At 39.7% G+C, this 19,362-nt stretch overlaps 1 protein-coding gene and 1 pseudogene across 1 annotated transcript; both read left to right on the top strand.

The window, feature by feature from the left end:
* The first annotated feature begins 8,593 nt into the window (after positions 1-8,593).
* LOC126615466 (uncharacterized mitochondrial protein AtMg00810-like) lies at positions 8,594-9,739 on the top strand. Its single transcript, XM_050283293.1, has 3 exons — positions 8,594-8,681; positions 9,213-9,565; positions 9,680-9,739. Exons 1-3 carry the CDS (start codon positions 8,594-8,596, stop codon positions 9,737-9,739), a joined length of 501 nt encoding a protein of 166 aa, XP_050139250.1.
* Positions 9,740-10,318: 579 nt separating this feature from the next.
* Positions 10,319-18,429, top strand: LOC126615461 (shewanella-like protein phosphatase 1; annotated as a pseudogene).
* Positions 18,430-19,362: the final 933 nt, after the last annotated feature.

Raw genomic sequence — 19,362 nt, 5'->3', positions numbered from 1 at the left:
TTTTAGGTTTTATTAGAAAAACTAGAACTGAAACCGAACCATAAAAAATAAACCAAAATCAAACCAAACTGAACAAAAACTAAAGAAAATCGAATTGAAAGTAATTTCGAGCTAGGCAGGTGCCCAAGCGGGTCTGGACGGGCTAGGCGGGTGCTTAGGTGGTCTAGGCGGGTGCCTCAGCAAGTCTAGGCGCCCCTTCTTAACTTTCAAACACCTAGATATTAATCGGGGCGGTGACCAGCCGTGTAGTGCCTAAGCGGAGATTTTTAGAGCAGTGGTTCACATCCTCACAGTTAGCATTTTATTTGTACCGAATATAGGACAAGGATTGTCTGCCCTCATTTTTTCCATGCTCTCATGTTTGTGTGGTCACGGTTAAGCCACGTCAACATTTTATATTACTATTCATTTTTGTCTTATTATCTTTATAAAAAAAATAATATAAAATGTTAACGTAGCTTAACCGTGACCGCGCAAAACATAAGAGCATGGAAGGGCATGAAAAATAGGAGGGCAGATAATCCTTATCCCCGAATATAAGCCAACAGCTTAAGTCCAGAATGGCTATCCCTAATCACCAAAACAGTGTAATTTTTGACATAAACATCATGATATCCTATCAACAAGTTATCCTAGCTTCTATATTACAAAGTTCAACTGCTAAGCAATTTCAGTGACAATGTATTAAAAATAAATTTTTAAATCTTCTTTTCATAAACTAGGTCAAGTGGAGGGCTCCTTCTAGAGATTTTTCAGTGTGACCGTTACATAAGATGGTACACCACATGTCACTATATAAATAGTAGGATATGTGCGTTAAAAAATTAATAACTTAAAAAATAAAAATTTTCACCATTTACATAAAAACACGTGATGTACCACTAATATTCCCGTCACAATAAAAAATTTCTCAGCTTCGTCCCGGCAATACCTTTACATTTGTTGCTCTCCCCTGGATCGGGCACCCGGTCCCCCCTTCTCTGCCCTCAAATTCATGGCTGTGGCCTTGCTGGACAAATGCGGTGCCGCATGCATATCAAGAGTCAAGACACTCATAGTCAAACTCCCATTCATACACTATATACCCTTATTATTTTGGTTTTCTCAATCTCACCACATAATAATAATTAAACTTTTTAATAATCCTATCATCGTACAATGTTCCAAAGTATACTAGAAATATGTAAGATCTCTTTTGATGGCATTATTTGACTACTTTTCCCATGATTAGAGAGCCGTCTTTCTTGAAATGGATTGTCACTAAGATCTTTGGACCACATTTTCAAAAATAGATTTAGAATTTCAATAAACTTTAACAATAAACCTTGTTACAAATAAGAGATTAATCTTTTATAATATAGTAAGATTTAAAATAAACAATGTTTAGTAGCCGACAAGCAAAAGCTAGCTTCCCGTAACAATATACAGCGAGATAATTAGATATAAGACCAGCTATGTAGTCAATTATTAATCTTTGAGATTTCGCTTATCATTTTAGGTCTATTAATTTATGATCTAACTAAGCAAATGTTCTATTTTATAACGATGACTCGGCCTATTTTTTAGGGTGTATGTTTACAACTTTTTCAAGTACAATTAATTTGCACCCTTTTTAGTGCATCTTGCACTGTTAGTTGATGTGCACTATTGATGTTATGGTGCTTTTGAACATTTTGTAGCATGTAATTAATAGGGAAAAGTTTTAACCATACTACTCCAAGTAGGATGATAACATGGGATAGCACTAATTCGTATAGCCATCTTCGCATAGTTATGTCTAGCATGGATAGGTTTATCAAATTTGGAACCTAATTAATGGATTACTACCCTTTATCACAGTTAGAAACTATATGGATACGTTTATCACATTACAAAGATGCTAGAGAGATTAAATTTGTAGACTAAATTTTGTAATTAACTGACACAGAAGTTAATAATTGAATTATTACTTAAGTGTTTCTTATCGGTAACGCATCAATTACTTTGCAAATTTAGTCTACCTAACATTAGCTGCATTACCCATAAGTTTACTACCCTTCATGACAGGTTTATTAACATTATAATCCACATGACCAGATTTATACAATGGCAAGGCCCTTGTAACTTGTAAGATTTAGTCCACTCCCTCACCCCCTAATGTAGATACTGTCGTTTGTTCAAATTAAAAAGCATGATAAACCACACGACCAGAGGTTTATACACCTTATATAGGTTCACTATTCTAACCGCGCGTACCTCTATGATAGACCTTGTATATTTGCAAATTAGGTTTATTAAACCAACGGTCCAGCTGCATTAAGGAACGATAATAACCTAATCCAATCATGAAAAAAGAGAAACATAAATGCTAGTAAAAACCCACTAGATTCAATTAGGGTTCTTCACAATATATCTAATACAGGTTTACATATAGAGCTGGATCGATGTCGGGACTGGCCCTGATAACAATATCTGAAACCCTAGACTCTGCATATGCATGCGTTACGTACGTGAATTGAGTGAGAGTGACTGGACATGTATTGGTCCGTGTTATGCTGTAGGCCGAGAGGCAGTGGAGGGCTTAAATCTTATAATATCATCACATGCATATATCTCGTTAGCCTTTTCCTGATCTGCAGAGACCCGAGACATTGTGGCAGCCCTTCTTTCAAGCCCTCTTTTCCGGCTTCCATTGCCGTTTCACCTTTTTCATCAACTCAATTGTCATCTTCTTGTTGGAGGTTTTACATGTGTACTACTCGGATCCCCATAGCATATATATATATATATATATATATATATATATATATATATACACACACTTGGAATCGGAAAGGAAATGAAGATGATTTCAGTAAAATGTTTACCAGTCATAATTAAGGAATAAAAAACTAGTTAATTACCAAAATATTTTTGTACAAAGTAAACTATATTGGGTTACAGTAAAAATTTGTGTACAGTGTCTAACTACATAACATCTGTAGATTACTTCTCACAAAAGTACGAGTTCTTTTGAGTTTTAATCATGCGATCTCATACGGTTAATGATTTCACCATGAAAGTTGCCTAGTTTACTTTGACATGATTCCCAAAATGTCAATTAATATTTTCTTCAATTACATGAGAATGGCACGACTAAAATATTCCTATTGCATGGCTAATTTAAGGATTGGTTTGTGGGTAAATGCATAAGGTTCCATCCAATCTAATGTGAATTTTTTTTTAAATAAAATAGAGGATTAAGTAACTTTAACTCTTCAAAGTAGAACAATTTAGAACGCAAAGCGTCTATCCTCAATCTCGAAAGTGAATGATCCTACAGTCTTTGGGAGCTCACCGTTTGTCCCTCCATTCAAATTTATTCAAAATGATGATGAGATACTACTAACCATTTAAGAAACGTCAATATGTGATTGGTTTGGACGATTTAGATATGCTAGCTCTTATTTTATTGGCATGTGAATGTTTGTGCGATTGAGTGACTCTTGCGTTCATAATTTCATATCAAGTGTTGGATTAAATAAAACACGTTTTGTTAAATTCAAGGACCCTAATTTACGAGTTTTTAATTTAGAGATCAATTCTAAACCAAGCTCAAAGTGTATAGGCCAATTTTAAATTGAAAAATTCAGTTATCTCTAAACACCCAACTATTTTACTCAAATGGATGGTGCTATTTACATACCTATTTTTACTTCCACATACCCCTTATTAATTTATGTCTTTTGATCTTTTTCAATTCATTCGATCCGATGACCAGAAATTGAAAAAAATGTGCGCGAGATAAAAAAAATAACGTGTGGATAGCGCCCCCACTCAAATTTATATGACTTGGGTGAAATTTTGAAAGTAGCCATTCGGTTTAGTGCTTTGGGCAATCTCACCCGTTAGAGCCCAATTGGGTTAGTTTATTTTATTTTTTGGAAAATAAAAGGGAGGTGAGCTTTGCTTGCTGTGGGTTAAGTCCAGAACACAATACTGGGCCAAACCTTACACAACTATTGTCGATCCACATGAAGCTTTTGCCACCACTGTCCGTTTTATTTAGAAATTCTTTTAATCTAAATCCTATGTACTCTATCTAATTTCTCAACAGAAGAAAAATGATTTTTTTTTTTAAACAAACAATATTGTCTACACTAAGAAAGTGGGTAAGTGGACTAAGTCTCACAATATGCTAGCAATAATATGGTTCAAATTCGCTTTTGGTAAGAATCAAACATAAGATCTCTTATTAAAAAAAAGGGTGTGCAATCCACATACCTCTTTTTACTTCTCAGACACCCTTTGTTAATTTATGTCCGTTGATCTTCTTCAATTCTTCCGATCTGATGACCGAAAACTAAAAAGGTGTGGGAGAAGTAAAAAAGAGTACGTGGATATCACACCTCTAAAAAAATTATTAGTGAATCCAATCTTTTTTTTTTGGGGAAACTTCCAATCTTCTTTTAATCCTAATACATATAAAGTCCCACCCATGAAATATGCTTCGATTGTTGGTGATATCTAAACCACATAACTACTACTCGACGTTTCACACTAGCAATAAAGCTAGATCATCGTGATTCAAATTATGTACAGAACTTGTCACTTGACCAAAGTAGATGCATGGTTCAAAACACAGTATGTACTGTATAAGTGATAACACATACCTTGAGGGATGTCCGACATTTGACATTTTTTAGCACGCACTTTACTCTTATGCTTTTTTTGTGAGTTGTGAGAGAAAACGAGGATGAAGCGTTTGCAACTTTGCATTCACTAGCCTCCGATATATAACATCTCAAAACTTGGTTTCTAAGATGCTTATGATATTGAAAACCTCAGTTTATATTAGTTACCTATTTAAAATATAGAGAAAATAATTTGTTTACTTAGTCAAATTCAACCTTCAAAGATCAACTTATTTGATCTTTGGTATATACCTTCAAAGATCAATTGTTAAAAAGCTTGTTAAATATTTGTATGAGAAATTTTCAACTTACGATTTTCTGTCTTGTTTGGAAATTTTCAATTTCGAAACTTGAGTCTAGAAAATTAAGTGAAGAAAAGAACAAAAGAAACAAGTTTCATTTTCTTTTGTTTTTAGTCTTTTTCGAAAAGAAGATCCATGACAAAGCAATGACAATCCACCTTTTTCGGGAGTCAAATACTATCAAAGAAAGATATTCCCAAATACTTGGCTGAGAGAGAAGGAATTCTGGGTTTCTTTTTGGGAGGCAGATTCTCTGCCCTCCCACTTCTCGTGCACTCCTGTTTTATGTGGTCACAATTAAGTCACGTCAATATTTTATATTATTTTTTTATAGAGATAATAAGACAAAAAGAAATAATAATATAAAAATATTGACGTAACTTAACCGTGACCATACAAACAGTAGGGCACGGGAAGTGGGGGGCAGAGAATCTGCCTCCTTTTTTATGTCCCTTATAAATTATAATACATAAAACTATCAATATATATACATATATATATATATATATGTATGTAAAAGAAAATAGAAGAGCAATATGAATGGCCACTGACACTGAGTCACCTGAGTCCACTGCTATTCTGTTAGACAATAGAATCCTAGATGAAGTCTAGATTTGATTGTAATCCTAATTGTAGTTATATTCCTAACTTGTAGGGATAATATGTTGCTTTGCAAGGAATGTACTTGTATATATTTCTTTTCACGTATCAATACAAAATACTTTTCCCATATATCTTTTTCTACATGGTATACAGAGCAGGTTTCAAAACCCTAGTTTTTTTTAAAATTTTTTTCGGCAGCTTCTTGCCGTTCCTGTTCATCCATCATGGGAGACTCAGATTCCAATACCCCTTTTTACCTTCACCATTCTGATCATCCTAACCTTGTTCTTGTCTCCAAAAAATTAAATGGTGACAATTATACCACTTGGGCGCGCGGCATGGAGATCTCCTTGAGCGCCAAGAACAAACTTGGCTTTATTAATGGTGATGTTGGGGAACCGTCCTCCTCCGAGGACCTTGATACGCACGCTACTTGGCGGCACTGCAACGATATGATTCTTTCCTGGCTCCTTCATTCTTTGGAGCTTGACCTTGCTAAGTCTGTCCTCTTTTCCACCACTGCCAAAGCCGTCTGGGACGACCTTCGTGAACGGTTTTCTCAAAGCAACGCTCCTCGCATCTTTCACCTCAACTGTGACATTGCCATCATCTTCCAAGGCACTTCATCTGTTTCCGCCTATTTCACTCGTCTCAAGGGTCTTTGGGATGAACTTGCCTCTTACAATGACCATTGCACATGTTCTTTTGGCACTAAGAATGACCGACAACAGCTTATGCAATTTCTCATGGGGCTTAACGAGTCTTTTTCTGCCGTTCGTGATCATATCCTCTTGATGAACCCTTTGCCCACAGTTCGCCAAGCATGTTCTTCCGTGTCTCAGGCAGAGAAGCAGCGTTCCATGGGTTCTCTTCGTTCAGCCGATCAACCTGCAACAATGGTGGTCCGTGGATCATCCCGTTCGTCCTCTGACCGTCCTCCTCTTCACTGCACCTACTGCAACTATGATTTTCACGCCCGTGAAAATCGTCACAAGCTCCATGGTTATTCTGTTGGTCACCCTCTTCATGGCCAGCCATGGAGGCCACCCCGTCGGTCTACCTCTGCTGGTGCTTTACGCAGCAATAGTGCTGCTGCTGGTTCTTCCCGTAGCCCTAATAGTCGGTCCATTACAAGCCTTCAGTCCCTCCCTCAGCCCATCACATGCAAGGGCAGCCCACGCTGCATGATGTGCAAGTTGCTATGCCCCACCTCTCGGCTGACCAACAATCCCGCATTCTTGCTGTTCTCACTGATGCTGCCAACCTTCATTCATTTCCTCAGGCTCATGTTGTTTTAAGTAAGGATTTTGCCAAAGGTTTATTTCCCGTCTTTTCTAGTCATGGTCAATGGATAATTGACGGCGGCACTATAGACCATATTACTTCTTCGGCTTCGTGTTTGGTTAATACTTCTACTTCACAATTGCCCCCTGTTTCTTTGGCTAGTGGTGCTACCACAACTATTACTTTAACTGGCACCCTTTGTTTAAATTCTTCTGTACATTTGAAAGATGTTATGTGTCCCTAATTTTAAAGTGGACCTTTTATCGGTTGGTAAGCTTACAGATGGATTATCGTGTTCTGTCGCATTTTTTTCCCTCTTGGTGTGTTTTGCAGGACTTGGTTTCGAAGGCGATGATTGGTGTGGGTAAGCGACGTGGCGACCTATACTACCTTGTGGCCTTTGCCTTCTCCATCTTACCCCGTCACCCCCTCTGCAATATCATCAACATCCCGTCCTCCCTATGGCATAGGCACCTTGGTCACCCTTCCCCTCCTCGTTTGCAAGCTTTAGCTTCTCATTTTTTAAACTGTTCTTTTGATTCTAGTCATGTTTGTGATGTTTGTCCTTTGGCGAAACAAACTTGTCAACCTTTTAGTTTAAGTTCAATTTCAACAACTTTTCCTTTTGCTTTAATTCATTGTGATATTTAGGTCCCGAATCGTCAATCTTCCCTTTCTGGAGCTCATTATTTTTTAACCATTGTGGATGATTTTTCTCGCTTTACGTGGATCTTTCTCATGAAACATAAATCGGATACTCAACAATTAATCAAGGATTTTTTTGCTTATGTCAATACCCAATTCTATACTACAATCCAATGTATTCACACTGACAATGGCGGCAAATTTCTTTCTCTTCGCCCATTTTTCTTAGATAATGGAGTCCTTTTTCAAACTTCTTGTGTTTATACTCCTCAACAAAATGGCGTTGTTGAACGCAAACATAGGCATCTCTTAGAAACCGCACACGCCTTTCGCTTTCAGTCCCATCTTCCTCTCAAATTTTGGGGTGAATGTGTCCTTACTGCTGCTTATCTCATAAATCGTCTCCCTACCTGCCTTCTCCATAATAAATCTCCTTTTGAGGTCCTCCACAACAAAGCTCCCACCTATGATCACTTCCGCGTGTTTGGTTGTCTAGCCTATGCCACATCTATCATTCCACCTACGAAATTTTCCCCTCGGGCACATCATTGCATCTTCCTTGGTTACCCTCCTGGCCAGAAGGCATACAAACTTTATAACCTAGACACTCACCTCATCTTCACAAGTAGGGACGTCATCTTCCATGAAGATTCCTTCCCTTATACCCTTCAACCTCCTCCTACCTCATCCCTCACGACTACCCTGCCTCTCCCTTCCCCTATGGACCTTTCTTATCCACCACCTCTTGTCCCTACACCACATTCCCCTACTGCCACGGCTACATTTCCTACTGCCACTTCACATGACCACCATCACTCCCTTCCAAACCCGGCCCCACATGTTCCCTCTCCCGACTTTCCCTTAGTTTCCACCAACCCACTCACGAATCCTTCCACCTCTTCACTTCCCCGTACCCCTTCCCGTACCCATCAACCCCATTCCTACTTAAAGGACTATGTTTGCTCGCAGGTGATTCTGCCACTACGCCAATCCTCAACTTCGCAACCTCGTTCTCCAAAAGGTACACGATATCCACTTTGTAATTTTATTTCTTATCACCGTTACTCTCCCCAACATCTTTCCTATGTATATTCTGTTAGTCGGAATATGGAGCCCTCATCCTTTGCCGAGGCTGCCAGTGATCCTAATTGGCGTCATGCCATGAATGAGGAGCTTCAAGCCTTACATGCCAATGGTACTTAGACATTGACTCCCTTGCCCCTCCTCCCCCCCCCCCCCCGGGGCAAAGTTCCCATTGATTGTAAATGGGTGTACAAATTGAAGTATACCTCTGATGGTTCCATTGAGTGTTACAAAGCTTGCTTGGTTGCTAAAGGTTACACACAGGCCGAAGGTACTGATTATCATGACACTTTTTCTCCTACTACTAAGATGATTACGGTGTGTTGTCTTCTCGCTCTTACTGCTAGTCAGTCTTGGTCTCTTCATCAACTCGATGTTAATAATGCTTTTTTTGCACGGTGATTTACATGAGGAAATTTATATGTCTCATCCTCCTGGTTTTCGACAACAGGGATTGTGTGTCGCCTCCACAAATCTCTTTATGGTATCAAGTAAGCTTCTCGCCAATGGTTTGCCAAATTCACTACTGCCATTCTTTCTGCTGGTTTCCAACAATCAAAGGCTGACTATTCACTGTTCACCAAAAAGTCTGGTACTTCTTTCACTGCCTTACTCATTTATGTGGATGATATTGTAATTACAGGCAACGATGTCAGTGCCATTGATTCTCTGAAGTCTTTTCTCGGTGATCACTTTCAGATAAAGGACCTTGGTAAGTTAAAATATTTTTTGGGTATTGAGGTTTCTCGATCTCAACATGGGATTTATATTTCACAGCGAAAGTATGCATTAGAGATTCTCAAGGATTATGGTTTTCTGGGAGCACGGCCCATTGCTTTCCCTATGGATGATACTAAATTATCTGATCAAGGAGAACTTCTCAAGGATCCTGAAAAGTATCGGCGCTTAGTAGGACGGTTGATTTATCTCACCATAACTCAGCCAGATATCACATATTCTATTCATGTCTTGAGTCGGTTTATGCACGAGCCACGTGTATGCTGCTCTTCGTGTTGTTCGTTATTTGAAATCCATTCCAGGTCTAAGGCTTATTATTCGATTCTGACAATCAGATCAAGTTAGCTGCATTTTGTGACTTTGACTGAGCAGGTTGTCCTACCACACGCCGTTCGACTACTGGGTATTGTGTATTCTTGGGAAATTCGTTGATTTTGTAACGCACAAAGCGACAGAAGACTGTGTCACTTTCTTCAGCTGAGGCAAAATATAGGGCTATGGCAGGTGCTTGTTGTGAGTTTGTTTGGCTTCGGTTCTTGTTAAAAGATTTGAACATTCCTTTAGAGGATGGCCCTTCCACTTTATTTTGTGATAATCAAGCAGCATTACATATAGCCGCTAATCCTGTTTTTCATGAACGGACTTGTCACATTGAGATGAATTGTCACTTTATATGTGATAAGATTACAGATGGAACTATAGCAACTGGGTATGTTGGTACGGCACACCAGTTGGTTGTTTTGTTCACTAAACCACTTGGGAAGGACAAGTTTTCGACTTTGACACACAAGTTGGGTGTTCTTGACATTCACTCTCCAACTTGAGGGGGAGTGTTAGACAATAGAATCCTAGATGAAGTCTGGATTTGATTGTAATCCTAATTGTAGTTATATTCCTAACTTGTAGGGATAATATCTTGCTCTGCAAGGAATGTACTTGTATATATTTCTTTTCACGTATCAATACAAAATACTTTTCCCATATATCTTTTTCTACATATTCCCATAAACAATGGCTTCGTTCTGTCTCAACTCGCTGCTCTGCCTCCGCCTTCCCAACCCCGCAAACTCTCAGAGTCTCCTCCTCCTCCTCCTTCCAATTCTCTGAATGTTAATAATTATGGCAGCAGAGGAGAACCTTCAAAGCCCATTGTCATCAGTGGCAGCCCACCCACCTTTGTTTCCGCCCCCGGCCGCCGAATTGTCGCTGTTTCGTTTCATTTGCATTTCATTTTATGTTTATCTTTGTACGAATATTAATTTATTAGTTGATGGAAGAAAAACTAAACATTTATGTGGTTTTGTTTTCTCTTCTTTGTTTTGTATTTAACTGTTGAATTTACATCTTAGATTTTAGCAGTTGGGTTTGTCAGTATATTTTCTAGGTTGTTGGATTAAGTTTGAATTTCTGTTAGTTTTGTGGTTGAATTTGCAAATTCAAAATATAGAATGCATTAGAATTTGTATGATCAAATTCAATTCTAGCTAGTCAATGTACCAGTTTTTTTTTTTCTGCTGAAACTTGACGATTTGATGCTTGTGTATCCGTTAACCCATGTCGAAACTCTTAGTAATGGCTGCAATTTAGAACATATTAAGTCTTTGACTGTCCATTGTAATTTGGTATGTATTGGCCTGAAGACATGCCAATGTTGGAATTGGAAATCTGATATTATGAACAGGTTCTTGCTAACATGCTTGGTGTGATCATCACTATCTTTAGCGTTTTCGATATCAGGTTCAGCTCGTAGGCTTACCATTGTAGCATTATTCACAAATATTTGTGCGTTTATGGGCTTGTGTATATACAGTTGGGGATCTTGATGTAATTTTGAGAATTGTGTATGTAGATTGTTTCCTAGTTAGTAATCTCGACGGTGTTCTCTGTAATGTTGTAGGTCAATGGAAATCACGAGACTATCAATGTGGAAGGGGATTTCCGATTCGTGGATACTGGAGGATTTGATGAGTGTCTTGATTTCCTGGAATACTTGGATGACAACCGAGATGACTGGGAAGAAGCCTTTGTTGCCTGAGTTGGTGTCTCTAAGAGCAAATCCACCCCTAAAGACTTTGCGCCAGCACTCAGCGCATTTATCCACTCAAATGAACAGTAATAGACCCCAATAAACAGTAATAGACCAAAGCATCTCCATCCCTAAAAAAAAAAAAGCTGGTCAATTTATTAAAATATTATTATTTTTTATTATAAAATAATAATTTAATTTTTACTTTTTGACTTCTTCTTCCCTTCCATCTCCTGCAACTTCCCATCTCTTCCACACACAAAAAACCCGACTTAGGTGTGGTTGAATCCCAACCCCAAAACTCACTGCTCCAACCCCAAAACTCCCCAAAACTCACTGCAACTTCCCATCCCTTCGCCAGAAACTCACTGCAACCTAATTTAATTTTTTAATTTCTGACTTCTTCTCTCTGACTCCCGTCTTCTTCTTCTTCTTCCTACTTTTTTTTGTTCCAATCTAGGATTTGTTCAGATGTGAAAATTAGAACGTGGGTTGTGATTAATCAGTGAAATTAACATCTGGGTTTTGCTAAAGCTTCGAAATTTCAATCTAAACCTTGATTAATTAAATAAATAATTGGGAGAAAATGGATTTAGGGAAGAGGGGGCAATACATAAAGAGTCGTGGTGCGGAGTTGAAGGATTTGTGGTGAGGATAACAGAGAGCGTGGCAATGAAGAGAAGAGAGAACATAGCCGAGACAAAGATCCGGTACGAGAAGAAGCTCCGGAGGTTGAACACGCCAAAACCCGACCCTCCTCCTCGGCTGCCTCGCATGGGCTCCTCCTCGGTAGCCATGACGTTAGCATGGCGTCAGATGAGCCGTCTCCTACCTCTGTCGATTTTAGGCCAGTCTCTTGCCTGGCTTGGGCTGGGTGCCAGTCAAAATGCGCCGCTGGAGTGGATAGCCTGGGTGCCGGGCTGGTTTTTTTGCTGGATGCTGGCCTATCAGTTCCCCGGTGGAACTGCTCTAAAAGGATGAAGGAAGAGAGGAAAACGCCCCAAAATTATTGGGATCCATGGAATCTAGTGAGGGTACTGAAATCCACTGTTTCACTTATTATTCTTTTCCCGTCAGTATTTCGTAATGTTTCTTCTGATAAATTTTTCCGAATATTAGGACAGAAGCAAAAAGGTGTGATTGCCAGATCAATCCTTCTAAGGCCAGGAGGTCCACTGGCATGCGAGTTAGCACATCATGCTGTTGTTCTTAAGGTTAATGACTGGGTCTTCTGTAACGTAAAGGAATATACTTTAGCTCAGTTACCTATCTCTGCTTCAATAGCAGTATGGTCTTTATACAGTTTTACATACACCCGCATGCAATAAACAATAGCACACGCATGCAATAAATAATTACAATAAAGTGATTGTCTAGTTGTGTGATCATGCAATATTCTTCTGCCCATCTTCATCAGCATCTTCGACATATTCTTCATGGGTTTCATTTAGAATATTCATTTCATCATGTCAGCAGCACATGGCATGTCAGCAGCACATGGCTTATCAGCACATGGCTTATCACGGCCCCTCAAGCTGAGTGGGCAGGAACGGACAGGAAGCTTGGAAACCAGAAACAAAAACCGGGGAAATGACAAGCCTTTTGTGAGAAGATCAGCTAGTTGATCAGTGGAGGCAACATAACCGACAACAATTTCTTTTCGAGTGACTTTTTCCCGCACATAATGGTAATCAACCTCGACATGTCGCATCCGAGCTTGATAGACTGGATTAGAGGCAACAGCGATAGCACTGATATTATCACACCAGAGACGTGGAGGAAGAAGATGAAGATGAAGATCACGAAAAATGTTTCGGAACCAAGAGAGAGTGGCGGAGGTGTAAGCAAGCTGACGGTATTCGGCCTCTGTGCTAGAGCGAAAGACTCCTCTTTGTTTCTTGGAACTCCACGAAATGAGATTACTACCAAGGAAAATACAGTAACCTCCAGTGGATCGTCGATCATCTGGATCCCCGCGTAATCAGCATCAGCATACGCAGTGAGAGTGAGGGAACTAGCAGTGTAGACAAGGGCATGATCATGTGTTGCTTTTAAGTATCGAAGAATACGTTTGACAGCAGCCCAATGTGTGGTTGTCGGTGAATGCATATATTGGCAAACTTGATTAACCGCGAAAGCAATGTCAGGACGTGTGAAGAGAAGGTACTGAAGAGCACCAACAACACTTCTAAATTCAGTGGCATCTGAAAGAGGTTCCCCTTCATGAAGACTAAGACGACGACCGGCAGTAGCAGGTGTTGAAGTTGGCTTGCAGTCGGTCATCTTGGTGCGACGGAGGAGATCCACAATGTATTTGGATTGAGAAAGGTACATGCCAGTAGGTGTACGAGTGACTTCCATGCCAAGGAAAAACTTAAGGGGCCCAAGATCTTTCATAGAGAATAATAGGCCAAGCTGAGCAATGAGACGTGAAATGTGAGCTGCATCATTCCCAGTGACTAAAATGTCATCTACATAAATCAAAAGATAAATAATAGTGGCACCATTGAAATATGTAAACAGGGAGGAGTCGGCAGTGGAAGCAAGGAAACCTAAGTCCTCCAAGTGATGAGAAAAACACTGAAACCATGCCCGGGGTGCTTGTTTAAGGCCGTATAAAGAACGACGAAGCTTGCAAACATGAGTAGGATATTGAGGGTCCACAAAGCCTGATGGTTGTCTCATAAAAACGTCTTCAGCCAGTGTGCCATGGAGAAAGGCATTTTGGACGTCAAGTTGACGAATAGGCCAGTGAAAGTGAAGAGCAATGGACAGTATGAGGCGAATGGTGGCATGAGTCACAACTGGACTAAAAGTTTCCCCATAATCAAGACCTTCCTGTTGATGAAAACCATTGGCAACAAGACGTGCTTTGAACCGTTCAATGGAACCATCAGACTTACGCTTGATGCGATACACCCATTTGTTTGGAAGAACATTGAAATGGGGCTGACAGGGAACAAGTGTCCAAGTACCTGTGCGTTGGAGTGCATTAAACTCCTCTGCCATTGCTTGCCTCCACTCGGGATATTTATTTGCTTGACTGAAACAAGTAGGTTCAACTAAATCATCAACAGTAATAGCAAGTAAAGCATACTTAGGATTGGGTCGTCGAATCCCATCCTTAGCACGGGTGACCATGGAGTGAGATGAAGTAGTTAGTGGAAGTGGCGGAGACTGCCCTATATTCGAACTGGGGAAAGAGCTGATGGGTGTGGGACATAAAGGGGATGGATCTGATATGGGAGTGGTGTTAGTAGGTAGTATATTGGGAGTAGGTTGGGAATAAGAGGTTATAATAGGAGTAAGAGAAGGGAGAGGATATTGGGGCCCTAATTCTAACGTGGCAGGAAGTGCATCAGAGGAAGAAGAGGGGATAGGAGGAATGGAGTTTTTGTATGGAAAAGACTTTTCATCAAAAACAACATGGCGAGATAAAAATATGCGACCTGTAAATGGATCTAAACAACGATATCCTTGTTGATTTAATGAATATCCGAGAAATATGCACTTTTTGGAACGAAATTGCAACTTGTTATTGTTATATGGACGTAAGTATGGAAAACATGCACAGCCAAATACTTTAAGAAAATCGAATTGAGGAAATTTTGAAAATAATTTGTAATAAGGAGAATCATTTTGTAAAACTTTTGTTGGCAACCGATTGATAAGGTAGTTAGCCGTATGAAAGGCTTCAACCCAAAAGGACGCAGGCAAAGATGCATGAGCAAGAAGAGTAAGTCCAGTTTCGACCAAATGACGGTGTTTTCTTTCGGCTAAGCCATTTTGTTCCGGATGATGTGGACAAGTGAAACGATGATGTATGCCACGAGTTGCCAAAAATTGTTTAAAATGAGTATTGATATATTCGCCACCTCCATCTGTTTGAAATGATTTTATTGTGGTACTAAACATGTTTTCCACTAATTTTTGAAAAGTGACAAAAGTTGCAAAGACGTCAGATTTTAATTTTAAAGGATAAATCCAAGAATACCTAGAGAAATCATCAATAAAAATAACATAATATTTGAATCCATTAATAGAATGAGACGGAGACGTCCATACATCAGAGTGGATCAATTCTAAAGGAAATGACGACACAGAAGTAGACAATGAAAAAGGTAATTTATGACTCTTACCCAGTGGACATGAGTGACACACTTCACTGTTAACTTTACCAGAAATGGGCAATTTATTTCTAGTGACAAGAAGTTTCAAAATGGAACTAGATGGATGTCCTAAACGAGAATGCCAAATACTATCTGATACACGAGTACCGATGCATGCAAAAACGCCATTATTGTTTGAGATGGAAAGTCTGGAAAAGGGATAGAAGCCATTCCTACTCTGGCCGTGCAAAAGGATCTTCCCCGTTTGCATGTCCTGAATATGATAAGAGGTAGGAGACAAAGTTAGAGAACACTTGTTATATGTGGTAAAACGATTGATGGAGATGACATTAGTGGTAGCATTAGGGCAATAAAGAGTGTCTGATAATTTAAAGGTGTGATAAGGTGTTCGAATATAGGAATGGCCAACTTTTGAAATATGCAAACCTGTGCCACCAACTACTCCGTTCACATGATCAGGTCCATGATAGTCACGGGCAGCAGGGACTTGAGCTAAGTCGTTGGTGATGTGGGCGTTGGCACCAGAATCGAAGAGCCAGTCTTGAACAACAGGGGTACTGCGAGAGCCTGAGGATGGAGCAGCTGCAGCAAAGGCTTGAAGACGAGAGCCAGGAACACGTCCCTCATAGGCCATATTCAGACGGTTGAAACAGTCAATGGCAGCATGTCCGTGGCGTTGACAAATTTGGCATTGAACTCGCCCAGAGGAATAAAAAACATTACCTCCAGAACCACCATTGGAAGGTGCAGTACCAAGGACTCCATCATTGTTGGAGCGATGTGGAGGACCTGAGGGATGAGCAAAGCGTGGTTCTCCAGGTTTGGGGTAATGTCCAGTGTGGAAATTATGACCACCAGAAGAAGATCCACGTCCACCACGGTAGGAAGAGCCACGACCCCGGAAACCACCACCAGAGCGTCCTCCACGCTGAGCAGCAAGAATAGTCGGTACAGCGTCGGAAGGAAGAATAGAGTGACCTTTTTGGCGTCGTTCTGCGCTGAGAAGAAGAGCTTCTAAAGCAGCATAGGAAATGGCTTCATCTCGAGCCTGTGCAGATGCCACAGTACTCTCATAAGCCGGGCCAACATTGTTAAGAACGATGGCCACCAAGTCCTCATCAGATATAGGAGAACCAGAGAGGGAGAGAGTATCGGCAATGCCATTGACACGATCCAAAAAATCAGCAATGGAAGTGTCACCACGATGAGTGTTCATTAACTCACTTCGGAGCTGAAGAAGACGGCCGGTAGACTGAGAATCATATATGTCCTGAAGAGAGGTCCAGATAGAGTAGGAGCTCGTCTTACCAATGAGAGTGGCAAGAACAGTACGATGAACAGAACTATTTAACCAAGACATCACCATGGCGTCTTGTTGGATCCATGCCTCATAGGCCAGATTAGGTTCAGTAGTAGTGTTGCCTGTAGTGTCTTTGAGGAAGGCAGGAGGGCAAACACTGGTTCCATCGACAAAAGGGACCAAGTTCCGGCTCCGAAGAAGAGGCAGCATCTGTGCTTGCCACAGGGGATAGTTGGTACGGTCCAACTTGATAGTGAGGAAATTGGAGACATTGGGAAGAACTGGAGAAGAAATGGGGGGAGATGATTCATGTGCAGAGGCCATCGGGAAAAAAAAAAAATTGGGTGTTTTGAGGTTGTCGTTAGACTGGGCTCTGTGATACCATAAAGGAATATACTTTAGCTCAGTTACCTATCTCTGCTTCAATAGCAGTATGGTCTTTATACAGTTTTACATACACCCGCATGCAATAAACAATAGCACACGCATGCAATAAATAATTACAATAAAGTGATTGTCTAGTTGTGTGATCATGCAATATTCTTCTGCCCATCTTCATCAGCATCTTCGACATATTCTTCATGGGTTTCATTTAGAATATTCATTTCATCATGTCAGCAGCACATGGCATGTCAGCAGCACATGGCTTATCAGCACATGGCTTATCATAACGGTGGTCTTGTTCCTCAACATCGTAAAATAGTACTACAATCTGAACAAAGCGGTTTTCTGGTGTCAATGGCTGTTCAAACTTTTAAAGAAGAAGCTTATATATTTCTTGTTTGCATTGCCTGATAGGAGTATTGATCCTTCTGCAGTTGCATACGGAGTAGAGAGGATGAACAGGGAAGTATCTGACTGGATGAGAGGCCTTGTTGAGAGTGATGACAACCCACGCTTCCCTTTCATCGCCACCAAGGGATATGACAGTGTAGTTTGGAACCGCTTGTACTCGAGAGATACATCAGATTTAGATGACTATCAGATTAATTAACCAGGCATGTCAGTGACAATGTTTTGGTTCCCTTTTCATATTCAGTTGTTTCAATACTCAGGGTAAAATAACTCGATTAGAATTAAAAAGAACCGCCAGCAGATTTCATTGACTGCATTGGACAATATCTTGGAAATCCTTGGTTGTTTCACTATCATATAAGTCGGTCCCTCTTCTTCTAACGAGGCTGGGGTTCAAGATTGAGTTCTCATCCTCCTGAATGTGGTCTTATACTGACTTGTTTAAATCATCTTTCAGATAAATTATATTCTTCAACAGACGCTAAAAGCAGTTGGCGCCAAGGGAATGGTTGTGGGGCATACTCCTCAACCTACGGGAGTAAACTGGTATGACACCAATCGTTCTTCTGTGCAATTTGGTTCTTGTGCTCCAAATGAAAGTACTTTTGTAGATACAGTTCTTGAATTATGGACTTCTTTGCAGTGAGTACGATTGTAGCATATGGCGGATTGATGTTGGGATGTCCATCGGAGTTCTTAATTCAAGACCCGAGGTAAACTTAAGTTCAGCTGCTTCCGTGCATTACTGTCAGATGCTAGTTTCTTGAATGCTTAACGGGGATTAAATTCATTAAATCTGTATTTTAACTATGTTTTACAGGTTCTAGAGATAAAAGACAACAAAGCAAGAAGGATCCATCCAGTGAATTAATGGTTGTCTGATTATATATAGAGACGAGCAAACAAGTTGTTTTCCATGACTTAAATTGTTTGTACAGAACAAGAGTAACTTCAACGTCGGTAAAGGAGACGCCCTTTTTTACCATATTAAGAGCAGAAGCGAAGTAGGAGAAGAATATTTACCATTTTTAGCTCAAATTCGTCATATTTACCGTGAAAAGAATTTTGTTGCTGCTAATTTGACTTATTTGGGTTTGTCATGCAATTTGGGCCCAGTTTTTTTAAGCAAGCTCCTCTTCTTTGTCATCAATTGCTAGTTGCAGATATAGCTAAGGTCTCATGGTCTCGTGATATTTTTATGTAATTTTTATTTTTCTTTCGAGCTTGCCCCGTTGTCAACCAAAATAGCAGAAAAATAGAGAGAAAAGATGCCATTGTATCATATATTTATATATATTCCCACAAGAGTCTTGAATTCTTACTTTAATCAAGTTGATTTGGCTTTACTACCCATTCAGTTTCATTACTTTAAGATTTTGTTGAAGATTATGTAAAATTAAACTTTTCTTACTTTACAAGAGTTGGGAATTGTAATTGCAAATGTTAATCATTGGGTTGGTGTTTAAATTGAAATTTTTTTTTAGCAACATGGAAGAAAAAGAGAAAAGAAACACTAAAGAACAACTAGTCTAATTCTAACGATACGTGAGCAGTCATCTAAAAGAGTATGAATTAAACAAAAAAAAGCCCTGCATTCTCTTGAAAATCCATCTCAATATTGTTGACATGGATATTTTTCAACACTATGATAGCTCATTAAATCATCTCACTATTGTTATTTGTTTGAACATCATAAATATTCTAATAGCTCGATTTTAGGGAGGATTCGACCTTTTTTTTACCCAAAAAAAATGGTTTCGAAATTGAGTGCATAAGAATGATCCTAATGCTCTATTCAACTCGG

Source organism: Malus sylvestris, chromosome 3, assembly GCF_916048215.2.
Source record: "Malus sylvestris chromosome 3, drMalSylv7.2, whole genome shotgun sequence".
Taxonomy (NCBI): Eukaryota; Viridiplantae; Streptophyta; class Magnoliopsida; order Rosales; family Rosaceae; genus Malus; species Malus sylvestris.
Note: the sequence above shows the minus strand (reverse complement) of the source record. Positions and strands in the feature narration are given on the sequence as shown.

Bases quoted from the DNA above. Each gene is read 5' to 3' on its own strand.
- LOC126615466 (XM_050283293.1), top strand. From the start codon at position 8,594: ATGGAGCCCTCATCCTTTGCCGAGGCTGCCAGTGATCCTAATTGGCGT. The intron at 8,682-9,212 runs GTACTTAGACAT...TTGTAATTACAG, and splicing joins TCAAGCCTTACATGCCAATG to GCAACGATGTCAGTGCCATT. The intron at 9,566-9,679 runs GTATGCTGCTCT...TTGACTGAGCAG, and splicing joins GGTTTATGCACGAGCCACGT to GTTGTCCTACCACACGCCGT.